Genomic DNA, 27,633 nt, shown 5'->3' with positions numbered 1-27,633 from the left:
CATATCTCTTAGAGGCTGATAACTGCTGGGTAGTAGTTCCTGGTACCACTGAGAGTAGTGAGAAGTGCAGCTATGACTATCTAAAATGCAATTTTCCTGTTCGGGTAAAATGTTTAAATTCATCCATATAAGGTCGCAGGAAAAACAAGATTAGGATGTTTTCCTTGCTCCAAATATAAGCACCTCTTTCTCCTAATTGGCAGAGGAGGAGGACTCAGCCGGGCGTTAAATATCCATCCCCTCAGTGGGATTTCCTCAGGGAGTCTCTGCTGCAGAAAAAGGCTGACACTGAGACACCCAGAGGTTTAGTGAGCTCGGTGCAGCCCGGCCGTATAAAAGCAACCGAGCACGCTCAGACTGAGAGAGGACGCGCTTGTGCAATGTTACAGAAGAGCAGTTTGTTCTGAAGAGGAAGAGTTTCAACATAAATTCATGAAGAGGAAATACTGCAAGGGAAGACGAGGTTATACTCCAAAAAACAGAAGATTTTAACAGGATTATTACACTTCAAACTGCTTCAGTGATGAGTTACTGTGAGAATCAGAGTGATCCGGATCATCTCCATAGATTTATTATTTCAAAGGTGAGTGGGAATTTATGTGAGCGCATGGGGATGCCTTAAATCTGTGTTTTCTCCTATTTTTTATCATGTTTCAATTTTTATTTTACTGTTTTGTTATAAATATAGTCAGAAAATGTGCATGAAATTAAAAATTTGGCACTTTTAGCATTAAAACATGTATTATTTAATGCAAAAAAGGGAAAAAACTACTGCAACCTTGATTATAATTAATGCTTTGCTGATATTATTATGTGCATTATTCATTCTTAGCATTATTACTCGTCTAAAAAAAAGCTTCAAAAAGTGAAATATTTGCTTGAATTTACAACGAGGAAATGTACTCTGCAGTCAAACTATAACAGCTACCCTAAATTAAGTTGTCATTCATTTTGCACTTACTAATATTTATTGTTCCTAAATAATCCGCCCTCGTCTCTCAGAGCAGGCTAAAACTTTCCACGTTCCTCTTTTCTCTCAACACTTAAACACAGAGTCACTGTCGTGCTTTTCAATCATCTAGTTCTAAATGAACACAGTAACGTGGACGTCTAACACCCTGAATAGCTGCATGCCTTCTGTTTAAACTGCATGTTGTTGTTGGTTTAAAGCAGGGACAGTTTCAACATGCTGCTGCTGCATAACCGTCTCTTTAGAGCAGGAATGTGTGGAGAGAAGAAACTGTCCAAACTTGTTCAGACAGCGAGTATGTGAGGAGAAAGTGAGACTGTGTAATGAGGAAAAAGATGGGGCAATGTTGAACTAGGTAAGAAGGCTATTTGAAGACAGGGAGGGGATTCATTTGTATTAGTCATGACTTTTTAGAGCTTTTTACTTCATTTACAGCATAGTTTACTAATTGGTCAAAGAGTAACAAAAAGCCAGAGAACAGCTTTTTTCAGCTAAAATTATTTATATATGGGTATTTATTGATGTTTTTGATCAGTCAGGGTCCAAATTATTAGAGTTCTACTTTATATGTAAAGAATATAAATAGTTATTGCCCTGTACAGACTGAAACACCCGTCACTGTAACTGTTTTTTTTCTACTGGCTGATCTGGAGGCAGGTGATGTATCTGGTTCCTGCTTCATCGCCAGACCTCAACAATTTTTATCCACAATATTGTTAACTTTAGTAGCAGGCAGCAGTGGGCCCAACCAATCAGAGATGTTGCCGTGACACTCCAGCATCATAAGGAGTGTAGTTCTTTTACCAAAAGTAGCCAATAAATCTTATTTTTCTTTTAATTTAGGTTGATAACATCTGAACTTTGGTCATTTACAATACATGGTTTAAAGCCCGACTTAAGGCTAGATTCCTCCCTGACCCTCACCCCCTAAATCAGTGGTTCCCAACCTTTTTCAATGAGCCCCTTCTTCACATATCTGGGAGCTGTGCCCTGCTGCCAAGATCCATACAGAAAAAAGGGCTAATTGCTGTCTGAAATACCCAATAATTGGAATTGTTTTCATCATTTACGCAAAAAAAAAAGCCAAAGCACAAGTGGCTTTACCAAAAAAATTTTTTTATAAACCATTCATGTGTTTTCTCATGATTTTAGCTCGTTTGAATGACCCCAATTTTAACATCTTCAGAGCAGACAGGCCTCCCCAAACCTAAAATCCCTGGCACCCCCAAAGGGAGGTTGGGAACCAAGGTCCTAAATGACCAGAGGGGCGTAGCCAGATTCACTGCTTTTATTTCCATCCATTTTCTATACCACTTATCCCGCTGGGGGGGCTGGAGCCTATCCCTGCTGTCACTGGGCGAGAGGCAGGGTACACCCTGGACTGGTCGCCAGCCAATTGCAGGACTGACACATAGAGCCAGACAACCAGGCGTCCAATTTAGAGTCACCAGTTAACCTAATGAGCATGTTTTTGGTGGTGGGAGGAAGCTGGAGTACCCGGAGAAAACCCACACATGCACGGGGAGAACATGCAAACTCCGCACAGAAAGGCGAACCAGGGACCTTCTTGCTGTGACAACAACAGCGCTAACCCCTGCGCCACTGTGCATCTTTTATTATCTATGAAATATTATTTCATTTCATCTTTATTTCAGCAGGTATAATCCCGTCAAAGAGAGTCCTGACTAGGGCTGAACAATTTGGGGAAACAATCTAATTGCTATTTCTGTCTCCGATATTGCAATTTAATATGCAATTATTTCTGAAGTTCCTAATCTTATGTATTTAAAACAATAATAATAATAATAATAATAATAATAATTCTATATCAAAATAATGAACACAATATTTGGCAGATTTAACTAAGGCTGAACATTTTTAAAAAATAACTAATCAAGATTATTTTGACTCATTGCAAATTCAACATTGTTGACTGATGCTCCTGTATGTGTCTCATTTTTAATAAAACAAACATACAAAAACAAGGGAACATTTTTGCAAATTATTCTAGAAACATGGCACTTGGATGTTTGCATGATGTGTAGAGTATAACACCTCTGCTGCTAAAAATGTACCAAACTGGTTTTCTAAAGTACTTTTCAGGTTAAAGAAATATTGCACCTTCTGATGTTTCGATTAATTTTCAAGCTCTAGTCTAGACCTAGGTCCAGACAGCAGGGCATCAGTGCCCAGCAGATAACCCTGCATACACTGGTCAAATGTACCTTTATTATGACTGCATAACTCCCAAATCAATAACCCGACACGCCAGATAGACTGTTTCATATGTATTGCATGGATATACTTCACATTCATCTGGAAAACCTCCCAAACAAAGTGTTTGGGAAGGGCAGGACTTACAATAGGCGGACTCACGCAGCTTTTGAAGCCAATCTGCAACAGCTTCCATATCAAAATAGCTGTCTCAACGGAGCTTTGGATCAACCGAACGGCAAGCAAGAGCCCGCCAACTGAGCCCGACTTCCTGTCCGCTAGCTTGCTAGCATTCTGGTTGACAAATAGGTAGCTTCTGTCTGTCAAGCTATCTGTCAATCAAATGCACCAATCTGTGCACAGTGAGGTTTAATCTAAATATAATCTAAATGATTGTGGTACAAAAAATTCAACCTCCGTACAGTGAGAGCACATAAAGACATTAGCTAGTGAGTGTTGTGTACGTGAACTCCAGCGTTCCTGCAGCCGGCCTCAAGTGGACATTTTCTGTATTGCAATTTTTTGCACTTTTGCATTGGCTTCATTTTTCGGGACCGGGGGTTGTTGCTTGGGAAGTAGGTATGCACCACTCTGGTTGCAACCTGAGCTTGACAGGCAGGCTAGTTGAACATTCCACCTAGTAGGTGGATAAAACTCATGCTGAGGCCGATCAGGACTCGGGAGAAGTGCGAAAACATCCTCTCTGCCTGGAATGCCTTCCTGTGTGGTTCTTTGCTCCTCTGTCAGTAAAAGCTGTAGCTACATCCAAGCTAAACGCTCCACTGTCATATATTCTGGCTCACAGTACAACTAAACCCCACCTGTAGCTATAGCAAACTCATGCAGAAGCAGATCAGGAGGAAAGTAAACACATCTTTTCCACTGAAAGCTTTCAGTGCTGTTCTTCGCTCTTGTTTTAACAAAGAAATGTGGTCCAGTTCTGATAAAACTGCCACTCTACTATCGCTCAGTGGTTCCCAAACTTTGTCTGCTGGGCCTCCCTTTGCTAGATGAAAATATTCTCAAGACCCCCACTCTTTTAACAGCATATCAGCATTAAAACAAAAGTCTTATGGATGAACCCAAAGGCTGGATATAGAGATCGCCTCACAAAATTTGCCATGCTTTTGTAGCAACGCAAAAGAACAGCAAGACTGGTTTGGTCAGCTTTTAGACTGGGCACAATCATTTCAGATTGCAGCTTTGCAAGATGGATTTACCTGATAACAAACATGGAATCTGGACAATCCAGCCACTATATTTGAGGACAGGAGCATGAGGGTTTTTGTTGTGCCTTGATAAAGGCACCATAACCCTCATTCTGATTCTGATGATTAACCTTTTCTTCAGTGTATCTCGTAGTTTCAGTTACATTAAAAAAAAGCTGCCTCATTGTTATGTAACTGAGCCATTGCATTGTTTTTATGACAAACAGCCACAAGCATCACTTCTCCCATAAAGAAGCTCTAATTGAGCTACTAGGATTTTATTTGACTGCATTTCAGTCTGGGTGTGGTGGATTTATTGTGGCTCAAATCCCTCTCTCCCTTTAGAGCAGCGGTCTAAGTCTCGGGTCACTCAATGCCAGAACAAGTTAGGACAGAAAGTAGCTGCAATATTCAAGGTTTGTTGTTATTGGAGTTAAAGCGGCTCACTCCCATTTCCACTGCATACTTGTGCATATTTAGGAGAGATATTTCTCCACAGATAGAGCAGCTTTTATCAGGGTTTGGGATTAAAACAGTCCTTCAGCTTGCTTTTGGGGATATTGCCGTTTATAAACACCAAGAAGAGGGTCCAAAAAGAATATTGTTGTGATAAAAATATGAATCTTTTTCAGGATTTTAACAACTGTTCCGGTTCAGTCCTGTTTTGGAGCTGTTTAAGGCTACAGGAGGTTCAGGAGAAGATATCACAGAAAACAAACATGAAGCTTTAATGTCATTAAACTAGTGTTCAAGACGACTATCGATACAGATGCAGAAGGGCAGAGGTTAGTAGAAATCCCCCTGAGGATTGTTGATGATAAAATATTGTAACTGACACTAAAACAAGCTGTATAATCCAGGGATGCACAACATAACTTGAATAATAATGGCATCTTGAAAAAATAGAGATTTTTGCCAATATTGGCTGTAAATATTGGCCTTTAATCAGCTTTTAATATCTGCATATATCTCTATTGCCAGTCAATATCAGCCTAAATCTGCTGCAAGCATTGGCTTATATATGCTCAAATAAATCAACCCATATCATCCTACAACAGCTGTAAACACAGCTTACATTGTTGGTAAGACTAAGCCTATATCACCTGTAAATATAGGCCTTTATTGGCTGTCTATAATGGTGTATGTTAGCTGTAAATATCAGCCTATTTTAGATGTAAATATCAGCCAAAATCCGCCAAAATATCAGCCTGTATCTGCTGTAAATATCAGCTTAAATCTGCTGTAAGTATTGGCTTATAAATGCTGTAAAATATCAACCCATGTCAATTAAAATTATCAACCTACAACAGCTGTATACACAGCCTACATTGTAAGTAAGACTAAGCCTATATCAGCTGTAAATATAAGCCAATTTTAGATGTAAATATCAGCCAAAATCCACCAAATACCAGCCTGTATCTGCTGTAAATATAAGCCTAAATATGCTGTACGTATTTGCTTATATATGCTGTAAAATATCAACCCATATCAGCTGTAAATATCAACCTATCTAACTTGTAAATATCAGCCTACAAAAGCTGTAAACACAGCCTCCATTGGTTCTAGGAATAAGCCTATATCAGCCTTAAATATTGGTCTGTATTGGCCGTCAATAACAGTCTATCTTAGCTGTAAATATTGACCTGTTTTAGCTGTTAATATCTGCATGTTTAGATGTAAATATCTGCCCAAGTCTGTTTAAGTATCAGCCTGTATCTGCTGTAAACATTAGCCTAAATCTGCTGTAAGTATATCAGTCTACATTAGCTGTGAATACAGCCTACATTACCTGGAAAAATAAGCCTTTATTATCTGTAAATATTGGCCTATACAACTAGTAAATATCAGCGAACATCAGCTGTAAAAATCGGTCTATCAGCTGTTTATATAGGATATATTAACTATAATCATTGGCCTACTTTCTCAATAAATATTGGTCCATCTCAGTTTTTAATATTAGCCCACATCCAATGTAAATATCGGCCTATATAAGCTGTAAATTATCAACCCATTTCAGCTGTATTTAGCAGCCCATAATGCCTGTAAATATCAGCCTACATCAGCTGTAAATAATGGTAGCTACTAGCCTATATCTGCTGTGAATATCTGAAATAAATATCAGCCTTTATCAGCTTTAAATACAAACTATATCATCAGTAAATACTGGCTTATGTCAGCTGTAAATATCTGCTGAGGTTGGCGATCAATATTTGCCTATAAAAGCCATAAATCTTTGCCTCAATCAACTGTAGCTATTTGCCTTTTTTGGCTGAAAATATCAGTGTATATATCAGCGGTAAATTTCAACTATATCATTGGTAAAAAATGGCCCATCGCTGTTGTAAATAAAAGAAACTTGTATGTAATTTCCATGTAGATTCTTTCTAATATTTAGAGTTTTGATATTTTATAAATCTCTCTGCAAACCGGCTTCCATTCTGCTTCATTTGGTTCTTATTTAAAAGTCCATTATTGCTACCCTTTCAGTCTTTAGCATTGTATTTTTGTCCCTTATTTTAATACTCAGTCTCTTATTTTACAGGTACTGAACTGAACTCATTCATTAGTTTCTGAATAATTCATACTTTGCTGTATTTCCCTGCCTTCTTGACCATCATATTGCCCTTTCACACTACAGTCCCAGAGATGTTTTTGCTCTTTCTTTAAAAAGAAAATTAAGATTCCCTAATCAGTCTTCTATCTCCTCTCAGTATCTCCCTGAGCAGAGGACCCAGATCATGCCCAGAGCCCCGCGGTGACGCTGGCCATGCAGCACAACTTCTCAGGCATGCTGCAGGAGCCTGAGGTGAAGGCCATGCAGCATAATGCCACCCGTTCACCCAGCAACCCCACATCTGCCGGCCTCACCATGACGCTGGGTATCCTGTTCAATGTGGTGGCCCTCATCATCCTCGCCAAGGCCTACAATCGTTTCCGCCGGAGGTCTAAGGCAACGTTCCTGCTCTTTGCTAGCTCACTGGTGGCCACAGACCTGGCGGGACACGTGATCCCTGGAGCCCTTGTACTGAGCAGATACTCATCACCAGGCACTGGGTCCACAGCTGATTCTAGCTCCAGTTTTCAAGCTGAAACTGCAGACCCGGACGCTTCTTGTCTGTTTCTAGGAGGCTGCATGGTGTTCTTCGGCCTGTGCCCGCTCTTTCTTGGGTGTGCCATGGCTGCAGAGCGCTGCCTGGGGGTCACAAAGCCTCTGCTGCACGCCAGGCTGGTGACCACAGCACGGACCAAAATTGCTCTGGCCCTAATCTGGCTTTTGGCTTTATGTGTGGCACTTCTGCCCTATTTCAGCCTGGGAGCCTACACGTACCAGCACCCAGGGACTTGGTGCTTCATTAGGGTGATGGAGGGCACCAGACTGACTGACCTGGCCTTTGTGGGGCTGTTCTCTGGACTCGCTCTGAGCTCTCTGGCCTCGGCCTTTGTGTGCAACACCATCAGTGGGATCACGTTAGTCAGGGCGCGGCTAAAAAGGTTCTGCTCCCAGCGCCGCTCGGCGCGCTCCCATGACACAGAGATGGTGGTGCAGCTGGTCGGCATCATGGTCACTTCTTGTATCTGCTGGAGCCCTCTGCTGGTGAGTGTGGGGAAAAACACTTTAAATGTATATTACAGTTCAAGAAGTCATGTTTTAAATGACTATATATCTACATCTGAATATCTGACAGCTGATTTCTCACATGTAGGTTCTATGTTGCAGGGAAACAAACTTTTCATAGTGCTTGTAGTTTTAACTCTATTTCAACATTAAATAATTACTAGTAATAACCATTCATTTAAACACATCACCTGAGTTTTTAGAGAGAAAACCACAAAAATATTGGCATGACATTTCTTCAAATAAGACACATTTTATGCATGTTCTGCAGCTTTTATGATAATTACAGCAAATATGATCATAATAATAATAATAATAATAATTATAATAATAATAATAATAATAATATCTTGAATTTATATAGCGCCTTTCAAGAAATCCATGGATGCTTTACAGGAACACATAGACATGGACAAACTATGTGAGGGGTAGGATGAGTGTAAGGGGTGGTTTAGTGAAGACTGTAGGCTGTGGTGAACAGGTGGTGCTTGAGCATTTTTTGAAAATGTCCAGAGATGGTATGATATTTATGAAATATCACTTCCAATTTTCATCCACAAAGTCTCAAGTTCTATTAATGTATGACTGATCAAATGTAGTCTCTAATAGTGTTGGCAACTAATCAAGTTTCAGTTTCACTCAGTTTTGGCTTCTCACGATTATGAAAACAAGATAGCACATTATTTTGTCCATAGTTTCTGCTATATAGTAAATGTTTTAGTGTTTTTTGCAATATTCTTGCCATGAAAGTAATTTTGTTGTTTATTCATGGCTATGATGTGTCGTTATTTTACATTTTAATGTTTCTTCAGTAATACATATTAATTTATGGCTTGTTTTTCAAAGAGTTAAAAGTCTTAGAGTAAGATACAGTGTTAATTTTGACAGCTATTTTTCATTTCTGTTTTAGTTAAGTCTTTAAATCAGTGATACTCAACGTGTGGCTCTTTTGTGATTATTTGTGGCTCTTTTATGTCCTAATTTTAAATATTATTCATAAAAAGGAGAAACATTTTGCCATTTTCACCATTTTTTGCAATTTTTCACCCATTTAAGCTATCTTTAGCCATTAAACACCCCCTCTTTCCAATCTTTTTGGCCATTTTGTAACTTCTTTTTTGGACTTTTCCCCCATTTTTTCCCACTTTTCTCCCATTTTTGCCCTTTTTCACCTTTTTTTTTTTTGCCACTTCTTGCCCATTTAAGCCATTTTTTGCCATTTAATACCCCCTTTCTTCCTATTTTTTTGCCCATTCTTGCTACTTATTTTTGACACGTTTTCTCAATTTTTCCACCTTTTTTTTTTGCCATTTTTGCCCCATTTTTAACCATTTTTTGCCACTTTTCATCCAAATAAGCTACTTTGGCCATTAAACACCCCTTTATTCCTATTTTTGGCCATTTCGCAACTTCTTTTTAACACTTTTTCCCCATTTTTGCCCCTTTTTTAAAAAATATTTTTACAACTTTTTGTCCAAATAAGCTAAATGCCATTAAATACCACTTGTTTCCTTTTTCCTACATTTTTGCCTCTTCTTCTTGCCACTTTTATTCCATTTTTGCCCTTTTTTAAACATTTTTTGTCACATTTTGCCCATGTACACTACCTTTTGCCATTACATATCAGTTGTTTCCTATTTTTTGCCCACTTTGTCAATCTTGACTGCTTTTTGCCCATTTTAGTCACTTTTCACTCATTTTTTGCCATGTTTTACTCATTTTTTTGGTCATTTCTCAACCAGTTTTGCTACTTTCTGACCGTTTTTTTACTTTTTCCTCCCCATTTTCACCCCTTTTTGCTGCATTTTGACCATTTTTGCCACCTGTCTCTTTAATCCATATTTGCCACTTTTCACCACCTAGTTGTGGCTCTTGCAAAAGTATTTTTCAACAGTTTGGCTCTTTGGTTGAGCAGGGTTGAGTAACCCTGCTTTAATATATTCATTAGTTAAAGTAACATTTTTAGTATCTCTGCCTTTTAGAGCTGTCTCTTTTAAACAAAGTTATTAATATTTCAGCTACAGAGGTTGCACTAAATCTGTTCAGTAAAATGTTAAAAGTTACACTAAAGGGGAAAAACTTTCTGTAATCATATGTCTTGGCTTTATTTTCTTACACTAGAATGTGACATTTAAACAAGAGACTGGACTATTTTATTCCAGCCAGTTTAATATCAAGGCCTAAAGTAAATCTATTTGTCTCATGCATTTGCACTGACATTTAAAATTACTCAATCTTGAAATTTTACATGTTTGGTACCTTAGGATCTCGACTAGAATATTTAAATAAAGATTTTAATAACATTAAGGCTGCACAACATCAGCTGCACTTTTTCACCATCATCTTGGAATTGGCTAAATCTTAAACTCTGTAAGGTTAAACTGAAACAGATTTTTCCATCGTTAGAGCTAAAATAAAGTTATAATGGCGTTATAACCAAACGTTATGTTTGTATTAAAGTGTTAGTGTACCAGTAGTTTACTTCCTCATAATGATTTTATAAAGAAAATGCTTTTGAACTCGTTTAAAGCCATTTTTGTAGTAATAAACCCTCAAATAAGTAACCTAGGGCAAAAAAAAAAAACATAAACTGAATATTCTTAAGCGACGGTTAGCTACGCCGTGTATAATAAAATTAAGCTAGCACAGCAAACCAAGATTGTGGAGAGCAAAAATTAGTTAAAACCAAATATTAGCATAACAAAAACATTTTTAAACGCTTAGAATTAAATTAAGGCATTATTTCAAACATATAATATCAAGAAATTTCACGTATACATTGAGAAATTACTTTACAAATATGTTTTAACGGTGTTCCTCGAGTCATCTTACCGTACTTCCGGGTCTGAGGTCCAGCAGAGGGCGCTCACGTGACACAACATACCTGTTAGGAACACACTGTACTCAAAACAGTAAATAATGAGTAATTAGGACAAATAAAGGCCAGTAGATTCATTAATTATGAAACTACTTTTCATTTATATAAAAGACCAATAAAGGTTGCAGTTTGATTGATTTTGTCACAACTTTTGTTTGTTTGTTTGCTTAATTGAATGTGATTTCAATCTTTTTTAAAGTATTTTTTCCCCAGATATTTGAATATATATAAATTTAACACACGCTTCTGTGTATTTTCATTTGAGGTATTTGGACTGATGTCTGCGACCCGCTCCTACAGCGGCTCCCTTGGCAGTGACATAGACACTTACAGGAGGATGATGGTGACGGGGGTCAGGATGGCCACCTGCAACCAGATCCTGGACCCATGGGTTTACATCCTGCTGAGACGAGCCATCCTCAGGAAGATCTACCGCATCACCAAGAAGCAGGCCAGTCTGAAGGGGAGCATGTTCCGCTCCAGACGCTGGGATATGGGCTCCTTTCAGAGCTCGGATAAAAAGAGTGTCAGTAAGATTTAAATGGACTCAAAGAGGGAGGGAGGAGACGTGTAAGCTCTCACTGTCGAAGGGATGCTCTTCAGAGTTCTGCAGGATCATTACTGATGGATAACAGTAAAAATGTTGTATGAAGTATAAATATTAGGGGTTGAAATATTCCTGAGCAGCTATTATAATTATGACTATTGGGTTGTTGTATGTTATACAGTACAAGCGGTAAAGAGTCAAATTTACTGTAAACAGCAACAGGTGTTTATCAGAAATAACATGGCTCATATTAGGCCATGTATGCACGGCAATCTGCCCTCTATGAGAGCAAATGTAAATACAATCTGACCAATCGCATGACTATGTGACTGTTTAAAAGTGAGCTCTGTGTCAAGTCTTGAAGCAAACATCTCAACCCATAAGATTCGTCCCTTAAAATGACATTTGTTCTGTTCTTTTACATTATAAAGGAGTCAAAGACTTGTACTCACAGATGAGAGCTGTGATTTTACCTCAGCTTTAAGATGTGAAAACACCATTATGAGTGTGTCTATTGTACAGTACTGTGACATTAATGTGAATATGTGTCTTAACTGTGTGGTTGTGAATGTATCTGCGGTATTTTCCCTGAGTTTAAGGGGACTGAAGTGAAGCTATGTGCTCAAAAAAGCTAAATGAATGTGATATTGTTAAGGAGGAATGTAAGAGCTAAAAATAAATGGCTATTTGTTCTCTTTCATTTTTTTTTTGTGTGTGCAATATTATTTCTATTTTTACAGTTTTCCCAAAGCATAATATATATGAAGACACGTGTTGTACAACCCCTTTTCCAAAAAAGTTGGGGTGCTGTGTTGTCCCATTCTTGTCTAGGCTCCAACTTTTTTTAAATTATAGTTGTAGTTGTCCTAATTACAATGGAGCTGTTAAAACAGAGAAAGGACAGGTACAAAATACAAAAATAAACTCAACAAAAATATCTTTAACTAACCTTAAGAAACACTGGTGAAATGAGCTTCTAATCCGCTCACCTTCCCTCTTTAGCTCTTGAAACAGAAGCAGGGAGTCATCAGTTAGCACGGTCACTCAAATAACCGTGACACGGTTGATTCAACAGCCATAACTAGTCTCAGGGTTCATCAAGTCCATCTGCACAAGGGCCAGATTTAGTCTCAACAGAAACTCTGGGGGACGGACTTTCAAATACACAAAAATTAAATGAACATTTTGGTCTTATTGAAATATTATTGCAGTAATATTTGTATTTTTCTTTAAACTACAGGACATGTATAGTCATTACCAGTGAGATCTATCCCTGTTATCTAGAATGCAGCAGGCCTGACAACAGGATTGACCGGACCCCTGAAAATCTCAGAGAATGGGCCCTCCCTTATTGTCATTTAGCACAAATATTAACCAATTTTGACACTTTTAACCCCTTTTTGATACTTTTTACCTCTTTAACCCAATATTTGCATGAGTTTAACCCCTTTTAAACTACTTTTCCTGCATGTTTTATCATCTGTGTGCCCCTCTTATCGAACTTTTCTTATATTTTTTGCCACTTTTTAATCCCTTTTATTACATTTTCTTCAACAATTTTTGCATCTTTAAAAGCATTTTTTCCTACTTTTAACCCATTGTTGATACCTTTTGCCCCTTTTTGCCTCATTAACCCAATTTTTGAAAGATTTTAACCCCTTTTAAACCACTTTTTCTGCATGTTTCATCCCCTCCATGCTGCTCCATTTTTCCCACTTTTTAACCCCTTTTCTTTACTTTCTTGCACTGTTTTTTGTCATTGGTAATCAGTATTTTATATTTTTAGCCCCTTTTTGCCTCATTAACCCAAATTTTGCATGATTTAACCCCTTTTAAACCACTTTTCCTGCATGTTTTTATCCCCTTTGTGCCACTCTTTCTCCATTTTTGCCACTTTTCTTCTATTTTTTGCCACTTTTTAGCCCCTTTATTACAATTTCTTCAACAATTTTTGCAACTTTAAAGGCATTTTCCCCCTTTAACCCATTGTTGATACCTTTTGCCCCTTTTTTGCCTCATTAACCGAATTTTTGAAAGATTTTAACCCCCTTTAAACCATTTTCTCTGCATGTTTCATCCCCCTCAAGCCACTCATTATCTATTTTTGCCACTTTTCTTCAATTTTTGCCATTTTTTAACCTTTTCGTTACATTCTCGCACTATTTTTTATCATTTGTAGCCAATTTTTGATACCTTTTGCCCCTTTTTTCATTCTTTACCATTTTGACACATTTTAACCTCTTTTCACAACTTTTTTCTGCCAGTTTTTGCAACACTTCTGCCAACCTTAGCCATTTTTAAAATATGGACTGATTTTGACAGTAAATTTTTGTATAAACAGATCAAATGGTTAGTCATGAAACTATTTCAATGTTAATTGTTTGTGGGATGGATTTAACAGCTGCAGACGTTTAAAAAAGGATACTCTTAAAATCTTTTTTGAATGTTGTGATCTTTCGGGGGCCGGACAGGAAGTTTTGGGGGTCCTGATATGGCCCCCGGGCCGCCAGTTGATGATCAGTGCTCTACACTAAGCCAAAAATGTGTATTTTTTGCTTTAGGTTTATTTTTTTTCGTGATTCTGAGAGAAGAACGGTGTAATATGATATCACACCTGTGCCGTGACCCCGTTTAAACGGCATTAACGGTTCAAAGCGAGCATTAAATCAAACCGCCAGATGCTGAGGGCAGACAATCGACTTCAAAGGCAGTATCATTTACCACGCCCCATACCTAACCACGCCCCTTCCATCTGAATGGCTACAAGTGGAGTCATACGCAACTTCCACCCAATGACCTCCCTCTCCTTGTCATGACGTAGGCATTCCCATTCGCACTCCTGCTGCCGAGACCGGGGAGCTAGCGTGCGGCACCGTCCTTTAGTAGCATTGACACCACGGTAAGTGAGGAAAAAAAAGGAATTTCAGCCCTAAAATGTACTGAAATTGATAGACTTGAGTGATTACTGCTAAAAAATACTAATAAAGATGGCTGGCGTGAGCTGCTGTGGTTATTTAACAGCGTTTAATGACTAATCAATTCGGCTTTGTTCGAATGAGCTAACCTGCTAACCGTGGCTGAGCAGTCAATGGGGTCTCGGTCAGTCTCCTCGACCATTTTGGTGTCTGATAAGCAACAGACCAAACTCTGACAACCTTTATCGCGATTCATACGCTTTCATTCTGGTACTGTATCGATTAACATGTTAAATAGGCGGTTATTTTCTGTGTATCTGTCGGGTAACATGTCAGCACGACACCGTGTGAGACGATGGCTGATGTGTTTCATTGTGGGGGATGTTAGCTAACTGTTGTCGCCATCCAGGCTGTGGACTGGATTAAAATGGCGTCTGTTTTAAATTCCCCTGATGGAGCTGGAGGGTCTGGGTCTAAAAACTGTCTGGCTACCTATTCACAGCATACTCGTACCTGTTAAATGACAGTGTTATAGCATTTTCGCTTTAACAGGTGTACAGGCTGTTCTATTGTTAGAGCGGCGCAGGTTTGCGTGATGCCTTCAGGGACTTGTTGATTAAAACTCAAAATAATTGGAGAAATAATTATTGTTTACCTCTTTAATCTGCAACTGAAGATCACATCATCTTAATAAGTCTGAGAATTAGGTCAAAGGTGATGGGCAGGACTGTTTCAGTTCTGTGGGTGTGCTTAAATAAATCAATATATTGACTGATTCTTTTTAACCTTTTGCAGGAAGTTACAGCCACAATCACAGCTTTAACACAAGACTTTAAAATACTCAGGGTTACACAACTGGGACATGAAGAAAATACCGGAATATGTTTTTAAAATAGACTAAAATTTACAGATGATGAATAAAGTAGATATAAGAAATGATATAAAGACTGTTAAAGTGCACAGTTTCTGCTTTGCAACCGCAGGGGTTGCATGCTTTGCATTTTTTGTCTGATATACAAATTTATTTTGGCTGATGCCAAACATCTATACTGGTATTTATATGTAGTTCAGACTAAGCCTGATCAATTAGTCTAAATTTAGATTGAATTGCAATAGTCCCTCTGCAAATTGAGCATGCAATGCACCTTTAACCTGAAATGAGATGTTATGCTCTACACATCAAGCAAACATCAAATATATTTCTTGTAGAATCATATACTGAAATCCTGATTTCCTTGTTTTTGCATGTCTTCTTAATCTTAAAAATGATTGACTAAGAAAAAGTATTAGTTTCTTCAATACAACAACTCATATTGCATTTTCCACATGACTCTGTATAACCACAATAAGATACAGTTTCAACATCATCCAGACCTAAAATGTCAGTCCTTAAGACACACAATTTAAAGTAGAAAGATTAACAAATATACAAAGTTCAGTCATTAGAACACAGTTTAAAATGTAAGAAATAATGATGAATAACGAATAAGACTTCAGCTGAATTGGGTCTGTTGGTCCAGCCTCAAACTCTCCAAACTTGTTTTTTCATTCAGCCAATATTTACAGCTGATATAGGCACATTTTCAAATCTGCCCATACGATACCATGTCAATAACATTATGCCTCCCTATAAATAAGTTATAAATCATATCCTATCTGCTTATTTTACCTGAACAATGGTACCCTCGTCCCCTCATCTTAGTCATTCACACAATATCATGGGAGACGCACCACAAACAAAAACTCATCCTACCAAAGAGTACCTACGCTTTCAGAAAGCTACATGTATTCTGTAACAAAGGAGCTTGAGTGAGGAATGAATCCATTAAAACTGCCAGGCAGAGCATCCTTTCAGCTCGGCTGATGGGCGGGCGCCTACACATGGTCTTAAAGTACTGAATGTCGCCTACTTGTTTGTGCCATTTAGATAGTGTCAAATCTTATGCAATATGTTTAACACCTGTATCACACAACATTAGGCCACTGGCTGATAATCAGCCCTGATTTTCACAGTCGTCCCATCTCTAACAGTCTAAATATCCCCTCTAAGGCTGCAGATAACACTGCTTTTCAGTTTTAGTTGATCTTTAGTATTTATTTTCTAAGGAATTACCTAAATGTTACCATTAGTAAGAGGGATGGATTGTAAAAAAAAAGGTCAAAAGTGGCAGCCATTTCCTCAAAGTTGATCAACCCCTCCTAGTCAGTCTATTTTACGGCTAGTGGATTAAAAAACCTTTGCAGTAATTGCTTGTGTTTCTTCTATCTCTTTGTAAAGCACTTTGTGACCTTGCTGTTCTTGAAAGGGGCTATATAAATAAACTTATTATTATTATTATAAGTGTGCAGGACTTTGCCTCCAATTTTGTTAACAAAAACAATAAAATCCAGAGTAGTTGGATGCAGAGATCTTCAATTTTGTTGCAGATTTATCCAAGCATGACAACCCTTTAGTGAATGATGTGCTTTACCAGCCCTGTAGTTTCTAATAGGTATGCTCAGATGGAATGGTTTAATGCCTGTATTGGCCATTTTGACAAACACTAGCCATCAGTAAATGATTTAGGCATGGACAGATCAGTTGCCAGCATTTATCTGTGTCATACCATATTGAAGTTTACTACTGAGCAGAAGATGTGACCTGTTGGACAAAACTCTGATCTGTTTTCATGGCCAAAGGTTTGAGGAAGTTTAAATTTCAAAACACCGGTTATAGCATGTCATGCTAGATGTGTATTTTAGGAAATCTAAAAGTAAGACACAAAGATGGCAAGAAAGTCAATACAACGAGGAAAATAGTTTGGAAAAGTCACTTATCTGTAAGCAAAGGATGCATCAAATTGTAGGAAATACAGTTTCCCATAGGTAGCATTCACAGACTTGGTATATATTCTCTATGCTTGGTAGATGACCATTTATTCATCTAGCTTAGTAAAAGCAACTTTCTCTTGCTTTAACCAGACAGACGTAGCTTATGATGCAGGTTTTGCTACTCTTATAGGTGACATTTCTAGGTTCCTTTGATAAACTGTGGGTTGCATATTTGTACAGTTAGATATATGTGTGCTACATCCTTTTCTTTGCACCATGTAATTTTCCTCTTTTTTGTACTTTTTTAAATCACATGATGCCCGTGCTTTGACCTCTTTTCAAATCAATCATTTCTTGTTGTGTGCTCCAACTTGCCCGCTCACTAAGCCATAGAAAAGAAGCTTTTAAGGGGTATAGCTATGCCCCGTGGACATGTAAATGTCTGTTTTTTGCAGGCATGAAAAGCTCATTTGATTTCAGTCAGATTTATCACCAGACATGACTTATCTGCCTCTGAGAGGACGGTTTAGTTTAGCCCCTGAGAACATCACTGGGCCAACAATATGCGATTATAACTGCAGTAGGGAGGGGATAACAGCCGGATTCTGGTATGAGTTTTTATTATTTGCTGTTATAATGTACAATGAATTTTAGACATTTTGCAGAAGATGGGGTCCCAACCAGAGCCCTGGTTTGGATCATGGTATCATAATCAGTAAAAATGAACATCACCTTTCCTATAGGTGATGATGTCTTTGTTTCACTTCTTCAGTGAGATTTCTCCCTAATGGACACGTGCATGCCCTCCATCCATTTTTGCTGCACTTCTCTGCACAGTGACGGTTGAATTCTTGCATGGTAATTTTTGGTGTTTGCATGTTTTTCTTGCCGTAGTGACGGACTGCTACATTGTCATCGGCTGTAGAGAGGACCGTTGCCATCACTGGATACAGACGACTCCGTTTTTTTAGATCAACAATGGTAATGGTAATGAATCTTGTTCCTGTTCTCGGATTTCTTCCAAGGTTTGACTCCCTTTAATGATTTTGTATCACCGATGATGGACAGACATGCAGGGCTCAGGGAGTACTGGTCTGCTGTTAACTGGGCAAATAAATGTGTCACGTCTAATTTAAGTCACAGGACGTGTGCCAGCGTTTCAGTCTGCCCGGGGCTTTAAGGGCACATGCTGCAGCTTCCACATCAACGCTCTCCTCTAAATAAATTAGCCCTGGCTGCCTGTGTGTGCTCTCTGCTTGTGTAATCACTGGTGTTGGAAGCTTGGCCTGGACACGAGACCTACTTCTTTAATTTTGTAATTAATCAAAGGGAAGCACATGGCAGAGAAGTAGGCCTTTTAAACTGTAGTAAGGCTTTTTCCAGGTTGGCAACAACTCATCCCACAAAACAAGATTAGTCAAGTGAGCTGAAGTGATTTTCTGAATAAATACCTGGGACATTTTTTGATCTGTAAAATGGACTGGAGCTGAAAGAGCTGCTTGATTTTATTCATTCAGCTTTCCCAGGTAATACAGGATCTGCTTCTTTAATAGGAATGAACAGACATGCACCAGCCAAGTGTGCATGTTCTCTCTAGCATAATCATAATGCCCATTTCTAAAGTCATTCTTGGGGCATACGCCTTTGTGGCGAATATAAGGAGATAGCCATCCCTATATTCTTAATATGCCGCTTTGGTTTGCTCCCATTCATTTTGCTTTAATTGATTATTTTAGTCCTCTTTATTTGGAACAGTTATAAGCTTTTGCAGCACTTTGGTCAGCTGAATGTACTACATAAACTTTGATCGGACTTTTCTGTCAGCACAACTATTGAGGACATGATAAAATAGTTAGAAATGAATTGAAGGTTGAGAGGGAAGGCCGGCAGCGACATACCAGATCGCACCTGCTCAGTATTAAAAGTCTGCATGTCTGCTTGTGTGCAATGATCAAAGTGTTATGTTTAGTTTACCATGAGCTTTTAATCATATCTGAATAACACAAACCCAGATCTTATCCTTTCTCCCTATTACCCCTGTGGGGTGCAGAGCTTACCTGAGACGAAGATGTCCTCAGGGAAAATAATGTTTAATTCTGCAGAAATAACTAAGAAGTAGAGCTGAAACAAAACTGGTGTATCAAGCTGCTTTGTTTTTCTTTCTTGGAACTCTTTGTCAATCAGTGTCTTTCACTGTTTGATAGAATTCCAGTGAAGCAGGTGGTTGGCATTAAATAATTTCCATGCAAGACTTCCTCTGAGTCTTGTGAAAATTTACAGCTGTATCAACACTTAAAGCTAAACTAAACACTTGCCCACTTTCCAACAAATATAATAATAACTGTGTGTATTCATGCAATCTCGTGTGTGGTTGGTTGGCATGTGCAGCTTTGTTTTTCTAACCTTCTAACACTTTCCTGTTAAATTTTTGATTACTCCACATCATCTGATTTACGTAAATGTGCAAATGCATTAATATGTGAATTAAATGAGGAACAAATGTTAATTTGTGTCATTTTTATGCCTTTACCCTCCATATAGAGAGTGGTAGTGAGCTTACCTGTGATAAAATGTGCTCCATATATTCAATTTGTATTATTTTTTGCAACATATTCACTGTAATTTCTTGGTCAGTAACATCCTGCAGTGGGCCTGAAGCATCTTTATCATCTCAGTTAAGTTCAGCAGTAGACTGCAGGTTAAACTGCTACTTCACTACGACTGACTTAACCAGTATGAGTCTGAAATAAGATTTTTCTCTGGATTGATTTCATTGACAGGAGATACAGTTTGCTGAAATAGCATCATGATACAAATTAGAGAAATAAACATACAAGCTTTAAGATGAATAATCCCATGATAGATTAATAAAAGCGGGAGATGGTTTGTTAGCATGGCTAACTGTCTGCTAGGCATGCAAAATATTGTCAGTATAATACTGGTACTGGCAAATAAAAGATGTAAATGTTCATCTCTATCAGTGGATAGAGACATCTCTGTACAAATGAACAACTGATATGTCATCTCTACACATTAACCTACATTGGCTGTATGTATGCATGTAGGCAGCCCATGTCTGCTGTAAATATCAGCTCAAATCAACTGTAAATATCACCCATATAAACTGAAAGTATGGGTCTGTATCAACTGCAAATGTCAGCTTAAATCAACAGTAAATATGGGCCTATATTGCCTGTAAACAGCAGCCTATTTCAACTCAAAATATGGACCTGAATCAGCTGTAAATGTCAGCTTAAATCTGATCTCAATATCAGCCTGTATCAACTGAGAAAAAATCAGCTGTTATTAGCTGTAAATACATACCTAAATCGTCTGTAAATAGCAGCCTATATTGCCTGTAAATAGCAGCCTATATATCGGCTATATAAGCATATATCAGCTGTAGATATTGACAGGAATTAGCTGTAAATGTCAGCTTAAATCTGATCTCAATATCAGCCTGTATCAACTGAGAAAAAATCAGCTGTTATTAGCTGTAAATACATACTTAAATCGTCTGTAAATAGCAGCCTATATATCGGCTTGACTTCGAAGTACATATAAGCATATATCAGCTGTAGATATTGACAGGAATTAGCTGTAAATGTCAGCTTAAATCTGATCTCAATATCAGCCAGAATAAGCTGTAAAAAAAGGCCTTTATTGCCTGTAAATAGCAGCCTGAATCAACTTAAAATATGGGCTTGAATCAGCGGTAAATATCAGCTTAAACTGTTTTTAACACCAGCCTAGAGCTGGGCAATTAAGCAAAAAATATTCTAAACCGACATTTAGAGCCTATAACTGATGAAAACCTGCCATACCAATTATTTCAGTTTTCTTCCCCTTTAATATCTCTCTCTACTAATGCACCACCCCCTTAAAAACAAACTACTAGCTGTGTAGTCACATGATAGGCAGCAAGATAGTTTCATTTCAGCTGTGTTTTTTGATTTCAGTTGGGGATGGAATAATCGTTCATTAATCGTAATCGAGTTAAAAAGCCCAGTTAATCGTGATTTTGATTTTTGCCATAATCGCCCAGCCCTACGTCAGCCTGTATAAACTGAAAATATCAGCCTATATCAGCTATACACATGACAGAATTAGCTGTCAATATCAGCGTGTATCAACTTAAAATATAAGCCTGAATCTGCTGTAAATATCATCCATAATTAGCTCTAAATACTGGCCTGAATCTGCTTTGAATATTGGCTTGGTTTAGCTGTAATATCGGCTTGACTCAGATGTAACTATAGCCTATATCAGCTGTTAATATTGACAGGAATCAGCTGGAAATGTTGGCCTATACTACCTGTAATTATCAGCCTATTTTGACTTGTAACATTGGTCTATATTGGCTCTAAATATTGACCTGAAACATCTGTAAATATCCATCCATGTAGGCCTTTATTGCATGCAAATATCGGCTTACATTGGCTGCTAATATCGACTTAAATCATCTCTTAATATGTATTGTATTAAAAGTCTAAATCGAGACCAACAGACCTATGTTAGCCTAACCCTTTTCTTTGTACGTCTTATTTCATAACCTTTAAAGTGTGTTTTAAGGACTGATATTTTAAGTATGTCGATATCAGCTAAAATAAGTTTGTAGATATTGGCCTATCTTCAAAAATGCATTGTCATGCATCCCTACTGTCCACCTCTTTTCTACTCTCTGCGTAGAGATTTTCTCCTACATGCACCAGAAACTGCCAAAACATGACTGGTTAATAAAGCTCAGACTACAGACCATGAAAAGTAGACTTCCATGGTGACCACCCAAACCTTCGTGCTCATAATCTACTTTCGTAGAATGTCTAATAAAACCTGAGACAAACTTTCAGAAATGCCGTGTGAAAATTATTAATTCAGTATTTTTTAATTAGACCATGAAAAGTTTACTATTTTTATGTCTTTTGCCAAAAATAAATCAACCGTTTGCTTGGCACATTTATAGAATGATTAACAAGCCTACATTTTTTTCATGCACCAAGGTGTGGCGGCGTCACTTTATATGCTGTAATTTGCTGCTGGTGGGAAAAAAATCAAAGTCAACTTCACTAAATCAAGTTTCTTGTCCTGTCCAATCACAGACCTCTGGGTCTGTTCTCCCAAAGTAACATTTTTGTGTCCTTCCTCCTGTAGCGCCACCGCAGCATGCGTGTCTTCATGAACGATGACCGCCATGTCATGGCAAAACACTCAATCATCTACCCGACCCAGGAGGAGCTGGAGAGCGTGCAGAACATGGTGTCTCACACAGAGCGCGCCCTCAAGGCTGTCTCTGATTGGCTGGATAAGCAGGAGAAGGGGACTACCAAGTCTGACTCTGACAGCGCAGACACAGATAAGGAAAGGTGAGGAGGAGTGAGAGAGTAGAAGGAATCTATTAAACCCAGCTCTTTGCTCTCTTCTAATCCGTCTTCTTCTTCATCCCCTGGCTGAATCTGCTGGACAGCGACCCCAAAGATCAGGCCACGCGTTCTCTGCGAGGCGTGATGAGGGTCGGTCTGGTGGCCAAAGGGCTGCTCCTGAAAGGAGACCTGGACCTGGAGCTGGTGCTCCTCTGTAAGGAAAAACCAACTATCAATCTGCTGAAGAAAGTGTCAGAAAACCTGGTGACACAGCTCAAGGTGAGAAGACGATAGTTCAGATAGTTCAAATTTTCTAGGGGTGTAAATCACCAGTTTCATCACGATATGATACAATATCGATTCTCAGAACAATGATTTGATATTTGCCGATATCACAAAATCTGCCACGATTCGATTCGATTAGGTTTAGAGGCCTGCGATTGATATCAGACAATTTTGTGAACCCATTTACCACAATATGTTACTTTTCACATAAAGGAAAAAAACACAATATTGATACTCTCTCTGCTGCTAGCCATTACCTGCTATCCACTCCTGGCGGTGTTGTGACTCATGGATGGGCGGAAACTGTCATAACCAAGCACGTGGGGGGACTTTCAAATTAAAAGCGCATGGTAAAAATGGCGATTAATATCGATGTTTATACTTTCAATCGATTTGACTAAATCATTGCTCAAACAATCGATATATCGATCCAGATCGATGAATCCTTACACCCCTATTATTTTCCCAAATATGAGCCCCAGTTCTCTGTGTGCCATCTTTTGTTGTTTTTAATGAAAACCGTCTGCAGACAGAGTTTACTTACTGGGCGTTTAATATCAGCTGTAGAACAAAAGCTGTAGCTGTTTAAATGTAATGAATAATCAGAGTTATCGTTAAGCTGCTGTTTTTTTAGGCCTAGTTTAACCTAAACAGAGTGTTGAAGCCATTTTATAGCATCTTTTGTCATTTTGTGTTTTTCTTTTTGATTATTTTGACCGTGTTAATGCTAACAACATGCATTTTGGAGGGTTTTTCAATGCAGTTTTGAAATTTTAATATCAAATATCTTTGGTTTTGTATCTGTGCATCCCTAATAAAAATCTAAGTTGTTGCTCATTCTGAATATATTCAAGGCTGTGAAGATCCCCCTCTAGGAAACCAAATTTGTGTGTAGTCTGCAAGTTATTTAGTAAATGGTAAATAGACTTGAGCTTGTATTTACACCACAGGTCACACCTAACCAGTCACACACGTACCCTCACTGATGGCAGAGGTTGCTGTGGAGAAGTGGCCATTAGGCTTGGGCGGTATCCACTTTTTAACACCGTCATACCCTCCCCAAATTTTACAGGGGTGTACGGTATTACCGCCAGCACCCCCCTGTCTTAATGACGGTAAATGGGTGCCCTGCAGTTCTCCACCCAAATGCTGCTCAGCAGGGCCTTTTTTTTAATGCCAGTTTCTGGTCCTTCTGCAACCTTTCCTGCTTGTTTTGGTACGGGAAACCACAGCAGCTAACACAGCATTTTAGAGCCGATAAATATTGATAAGCAGAGGAGGCCTCAGAGGAGGTTGAAAGTACGACTGCTGAATCAGTTGAAGCTCAGGATAAGGGAACAGTTTTTGCAGATGAGATTCATGTCTGATGTGTTTGGATACCGATGTAAGCTTGACCAGTTGTCATCTGCAGCCATTCATTTTTCACCAGAGTACACCTGATATGCCTGAAGGCATTACCCAGAGACTGGCAGTCATTAGTGCTACCCAGGGCTTGTGGGTTGCTGTACCTTGAAGCATAGTTACAATTTTGCATCCAGAGGATAATTCTGGATGGTTTCAGGGCTACACAGGCCTAAGATGTACCCTGCAGTAAAGATTCAAAGGAGAAGCATAGATGGACTTTAGCCGCTTTAAATCAGTAGCGTAAAGAGGGATTTTTTTTTCGTATTTATTGAATGTGTCTTAATACCTCTAATTACAGTCGACAGAAGAAAAATATGTGGTGACTCAGCACATCCGTGAGGCCAGTATCGTCATAAAGAACACAAAAGAGCCCCCCCTCACCCTCACCATCCACCTGACGTCCCCTGTGGTCCGAGAGGAGATGGAGAAAGCTGCATCCGGAGGTAAGCTGGCACGCCTGGGCCTCAGGGCCTCTAAAACGCCCTCCTCCAGCAGGGAGGACACCAGGTTAGACAGATATTGTTTATTGGGCCTTCAATGGAGCTAGGGGACAAGAATGCACTGTCACATAATGAAACTGCGCTATGCTTATAGCTCTATAGACTCTCTCGTAGTTCCATGTAATGTAACTGTACATTTTTGATGGCCCAATATACAGTATAGGGCAGGTAGCTCACTGACTGCAGAAGACATGGCTTTCTCTTGGTCACCAAAGAAATGAAGGCTTACTGAGAATTAACAAAACATTTAAAAAAAGAGAGACCACTTTGTTTGCATGTGTTTTATCATTGATGATGAACGGTTTGCATTGCAGCAAAAATGAGAAGCAAAACACTCGGTGAAAGCATCCTTGATTGTTCGACCCACATTGGGCTTCTGAATGTCTGTGATGTTCCTCAGCAGGGCGGCTCGGGGTCACAGATAAAGACAATAAAGACGCAGATTCTGCATGAAAGTCCAAAAAAAACCCTCCAAATCCAGCTGCTGATACACTATTCATAATGAAATATGTGTATCTTAAAGCTTAAGTATGCAGAGAAACATCTGCAGTAGTTGACATGTTTGGAACATGTTTTTAAGATGTGATTATCTAAGCTTTAGCAGGATGTTGACCTTATCTGTAGCCCCGAGCTCCCGGTGACGCCCGGTTTGGGTCTTTTGATTTAAAAGCCATCAGTTTTGCTGCAGTGTGGACCTGTTTGATACCCACTTTTTGTGCATCTGATAATTTCTGCCTGTGGTTCCAATTCTGATTGTCTCTGTCAAGCCTTCTAGTTTGTCAATTTTTAGGGACGCTGGACCTTTGACCAACTGGCCGCTCTCTGTCTCGGAAGGGGCAAAGTGCAGTGTACCCAGTATAGGGGCAAAGGGGAGGGGCTCTACCTCCTGTAAACGCCAGAAAAGAAAAGCACCCTTAAAGCAACCATGAAGAGAAAACCTCCAATTGTATACAAATAATTATCCCCAAGTAAACACTAAATAAATGAATGTAATAGCTTTTATTTTCACACTCCTACCTCCGGCTGGGTTCTCTATAGGGCTGCACGATATCAGGAAAAATGACTAAAACAGAAAGCTGCTGGTTTTTATGCAATTATGTAATTGCAGACATGCACATGCAGTTGCAATTAGATTATTAGTGCAATTTTATGCTGTAAATGTGCAGCACAGTAACTTCATGCTCTGTCATGAAGCTGTGTTAAACTGCATCATCGCTAAAATTACACACTTTTTAAAATGAGCACCCTGAGACAGAACACCTGCATTAATAGAACCAGTTAATAACCACAGGTGTGATACCTGATACTCTAACTGTAATTTCAGACTTTGTCAAGCCAGAAAATTCAAAAAGGCTTGGGTAAAGCGAGCCTGCCCCCTTCAGGTACGAACAATATGAAAGCATTCAAATAGGCCCAGTTGCCCTGCGCTGTGTAAGGCAAGACACTCGCCTGAATCAGCCCAACCAGACCAGAGCACTGTTGTCTCTTGTACATACATCATCACGTTGTAATTCAACCCCTGCTGGGTTTTGTTTACAAGAGATGCAGTCTCAGAATCAGCACAGCAGGAAATGGAGAACACAAATGAAGGCTGGCTCACTTTCAGCTTATTTAGAGCCGTTTTAGTCAGATACAGCCCTCTGACAAGCCTCTAACACTTCTGGATTTCTCGATTATTCGGTGTTTGAGATGGCACGTGCATGAGCTGATGAAGTCCACCTCTCCTCATTGCACAGTAAACTCATAGTTGTCAAACAAACAGGGCTTTTGGGTTGAACATGCTTGGGCACAGTAAAGATTTCCTAGGGTGACAGTGGCCTTAAAAGTTAACTTTCTGCATGCAACTCAATGCTCTTACATACGGCCACCTGTTGATAACAAACACCAGTGTGCATGCAAAGTTTTCAGATAGTTTTTTGCACAAAATCTGCATGCACAGCATTCATTTCAGTGAAGATCTGCACTAACATCATATCAGACAGACTTATCCTATAGTCATAGAAAGAAACTAAGTCTTGTTTTGCATTAAGCAACAAAAAAAAACTCAAACATATTTTTCAGGTCATGCTTAGAAATAGTAATGAATAAAGATAAAGCTATATAACTGACATTGTCCAGCTTCAGTGCATCTACGAAATATCCCAAAGGTTCGATGTCATATCGTGCAGCCTTATTTCTGAGTCTAACTCTATGCCCACATCACAAACCCTTCTGAGCTGGGAGGTAGAGAGTGTTTGGTGGTTCTTCAGTGGAGGGGCCCCCTCCCCTTCCCCCTCCTGCCTGTGATTTGGGAAAGCTGCTGTTGTTCCCCCTGGCCGGCTGACAGAACTCCCCTTGGTCAAACTGTACCTTGTCTTCTTATTCCACCTGCCAATAGAATCGCTTTCAGTCATCGATCCCCCGGATGTTCTGGACAGGCAGAAATGCCTAACTGCCTTGGCATCTCTCCGCCACGCTAAGTGGTTCCAGGTTTGGATCTTGTCTTTATTTGTCTCTAAAACAGAAGTAGTGTTGAGTTTGGTTTTTATGCTGTTTGTTCTTTTGTCTTTTCTTTGAACGTTAAGTGTGTTTTTTCTTTATTTCTCTTTGAGGTGTACTTCCTGTAGTAAAACTCGATGATCTCAATGTTTGTTTCTTAGGAAACCTTTGTCATTACTCTGTTGTAGAGTTGCTTTGCTCACTTTAACATGTTGTACCGCTACGTGCCTTCTTTAAATTCGTTCAGTGCTGCTTTTTGGAGTTCTGTAGTCTCCTCTCACAGCAAACAAATCTGGTATTAATACTCCATGCATACAGGTGCAATATTTCTCCAGTGCCAGTGTTGGTGTGTGTGAGTTATTGTTGTTATTTTTATGTATGTGCAAGCTACGTGTAGCGCTCTTTTCGCTGACACATTCTGTTAATGACCTGGGCAGTCAGCTAAAA

The 27,633-nt window shown here is 39.0% G+C and overlaps 2 protein-coding genes across 5 annotated transcripts in view; both read left to right on the top strand.

Annotated features, from left to right (window-relative positions):
- The first annotated feature begins 302 nt into the window (after positions 1-302).
- LOC121529049 (prostaglandin E2 receptor EP1 subtype-like) lies at positions 303-12,133 on the top strand. Its single transcript, XM_041816715.1, has 3 exons — positions 303-583; positions 7,104-7,987; positions 11,152-12,133. Exons 2-3 carry the CDS (start codon positions 7,160-7,162, stop codon positions 11,425-11,427), a joined length of 1,104 nt encoding a protein of 367 aa, XP_041672649.1. The 5' UTR covers positions 303-583; positions 7,104-7,159; the 3' UTR covers positions 11,428-12,133.
- A 2,101-nt stretch (positions 12,134-14,234) lies between these two features.
- The window catches only part of LOC121529210 (interleukin enhancer-binding factor 3 homolog), a 33,196-nt gene continuing 19,797 nt past the window's right edge, over positions 14,235-27,633 (top strand). For 2 of the 4 annotated variants that reach the window (XM_041816966.1, XM_041816969.1), the window contains exons 1-6: positions 14,235-14,332; positions 18,054-18,146; positions 22,311-22,522; positions 22,624-22,798; positions 24,507-24,651; positions 27,086-27,177. In XM_041816966.1, coding sequence (XP_041672900.1) covers positions 18,138-18,146; positions 22,311-22,522; positions 22,624-22,798; positions 24,507-24,651; positions 27,086-27,177 — 633 coding nt within the window. In that variant the 5' untranslated portion in view covers positions 14,235-14,332; positions 18,054-18,137. The remainder of the gene's footprint in view (positions 14,333-18,053; positions 18,147-22,310; positions 22,523-22,623; positions 22,799-24,506; positions 24,652-27,085; positions 27,178-27,633) is intronic. The other 2 variants (XM_041816967.1, XM_041816968.1) reach the window with 2 other exon arrangements.

Source organism: Cheilinus undulatus, linkage group 21, assembly GCF_018320785.1.
Source record: "Cheilinus undulatus linkage group 21, ASM1832078v1, whole genome shotgun sequence".
NCBI classification, from domain to species: Eukaryota; Metazoa; Chordata; class Actinopteri; order Labriformes; family Labridae; genus Cheilinus; species Cheilinus undulatus.
Note: the sequence above shows the minus strand (reverse complement) of the source record. Positions and strands in the feature narration are given on the sequence as shown.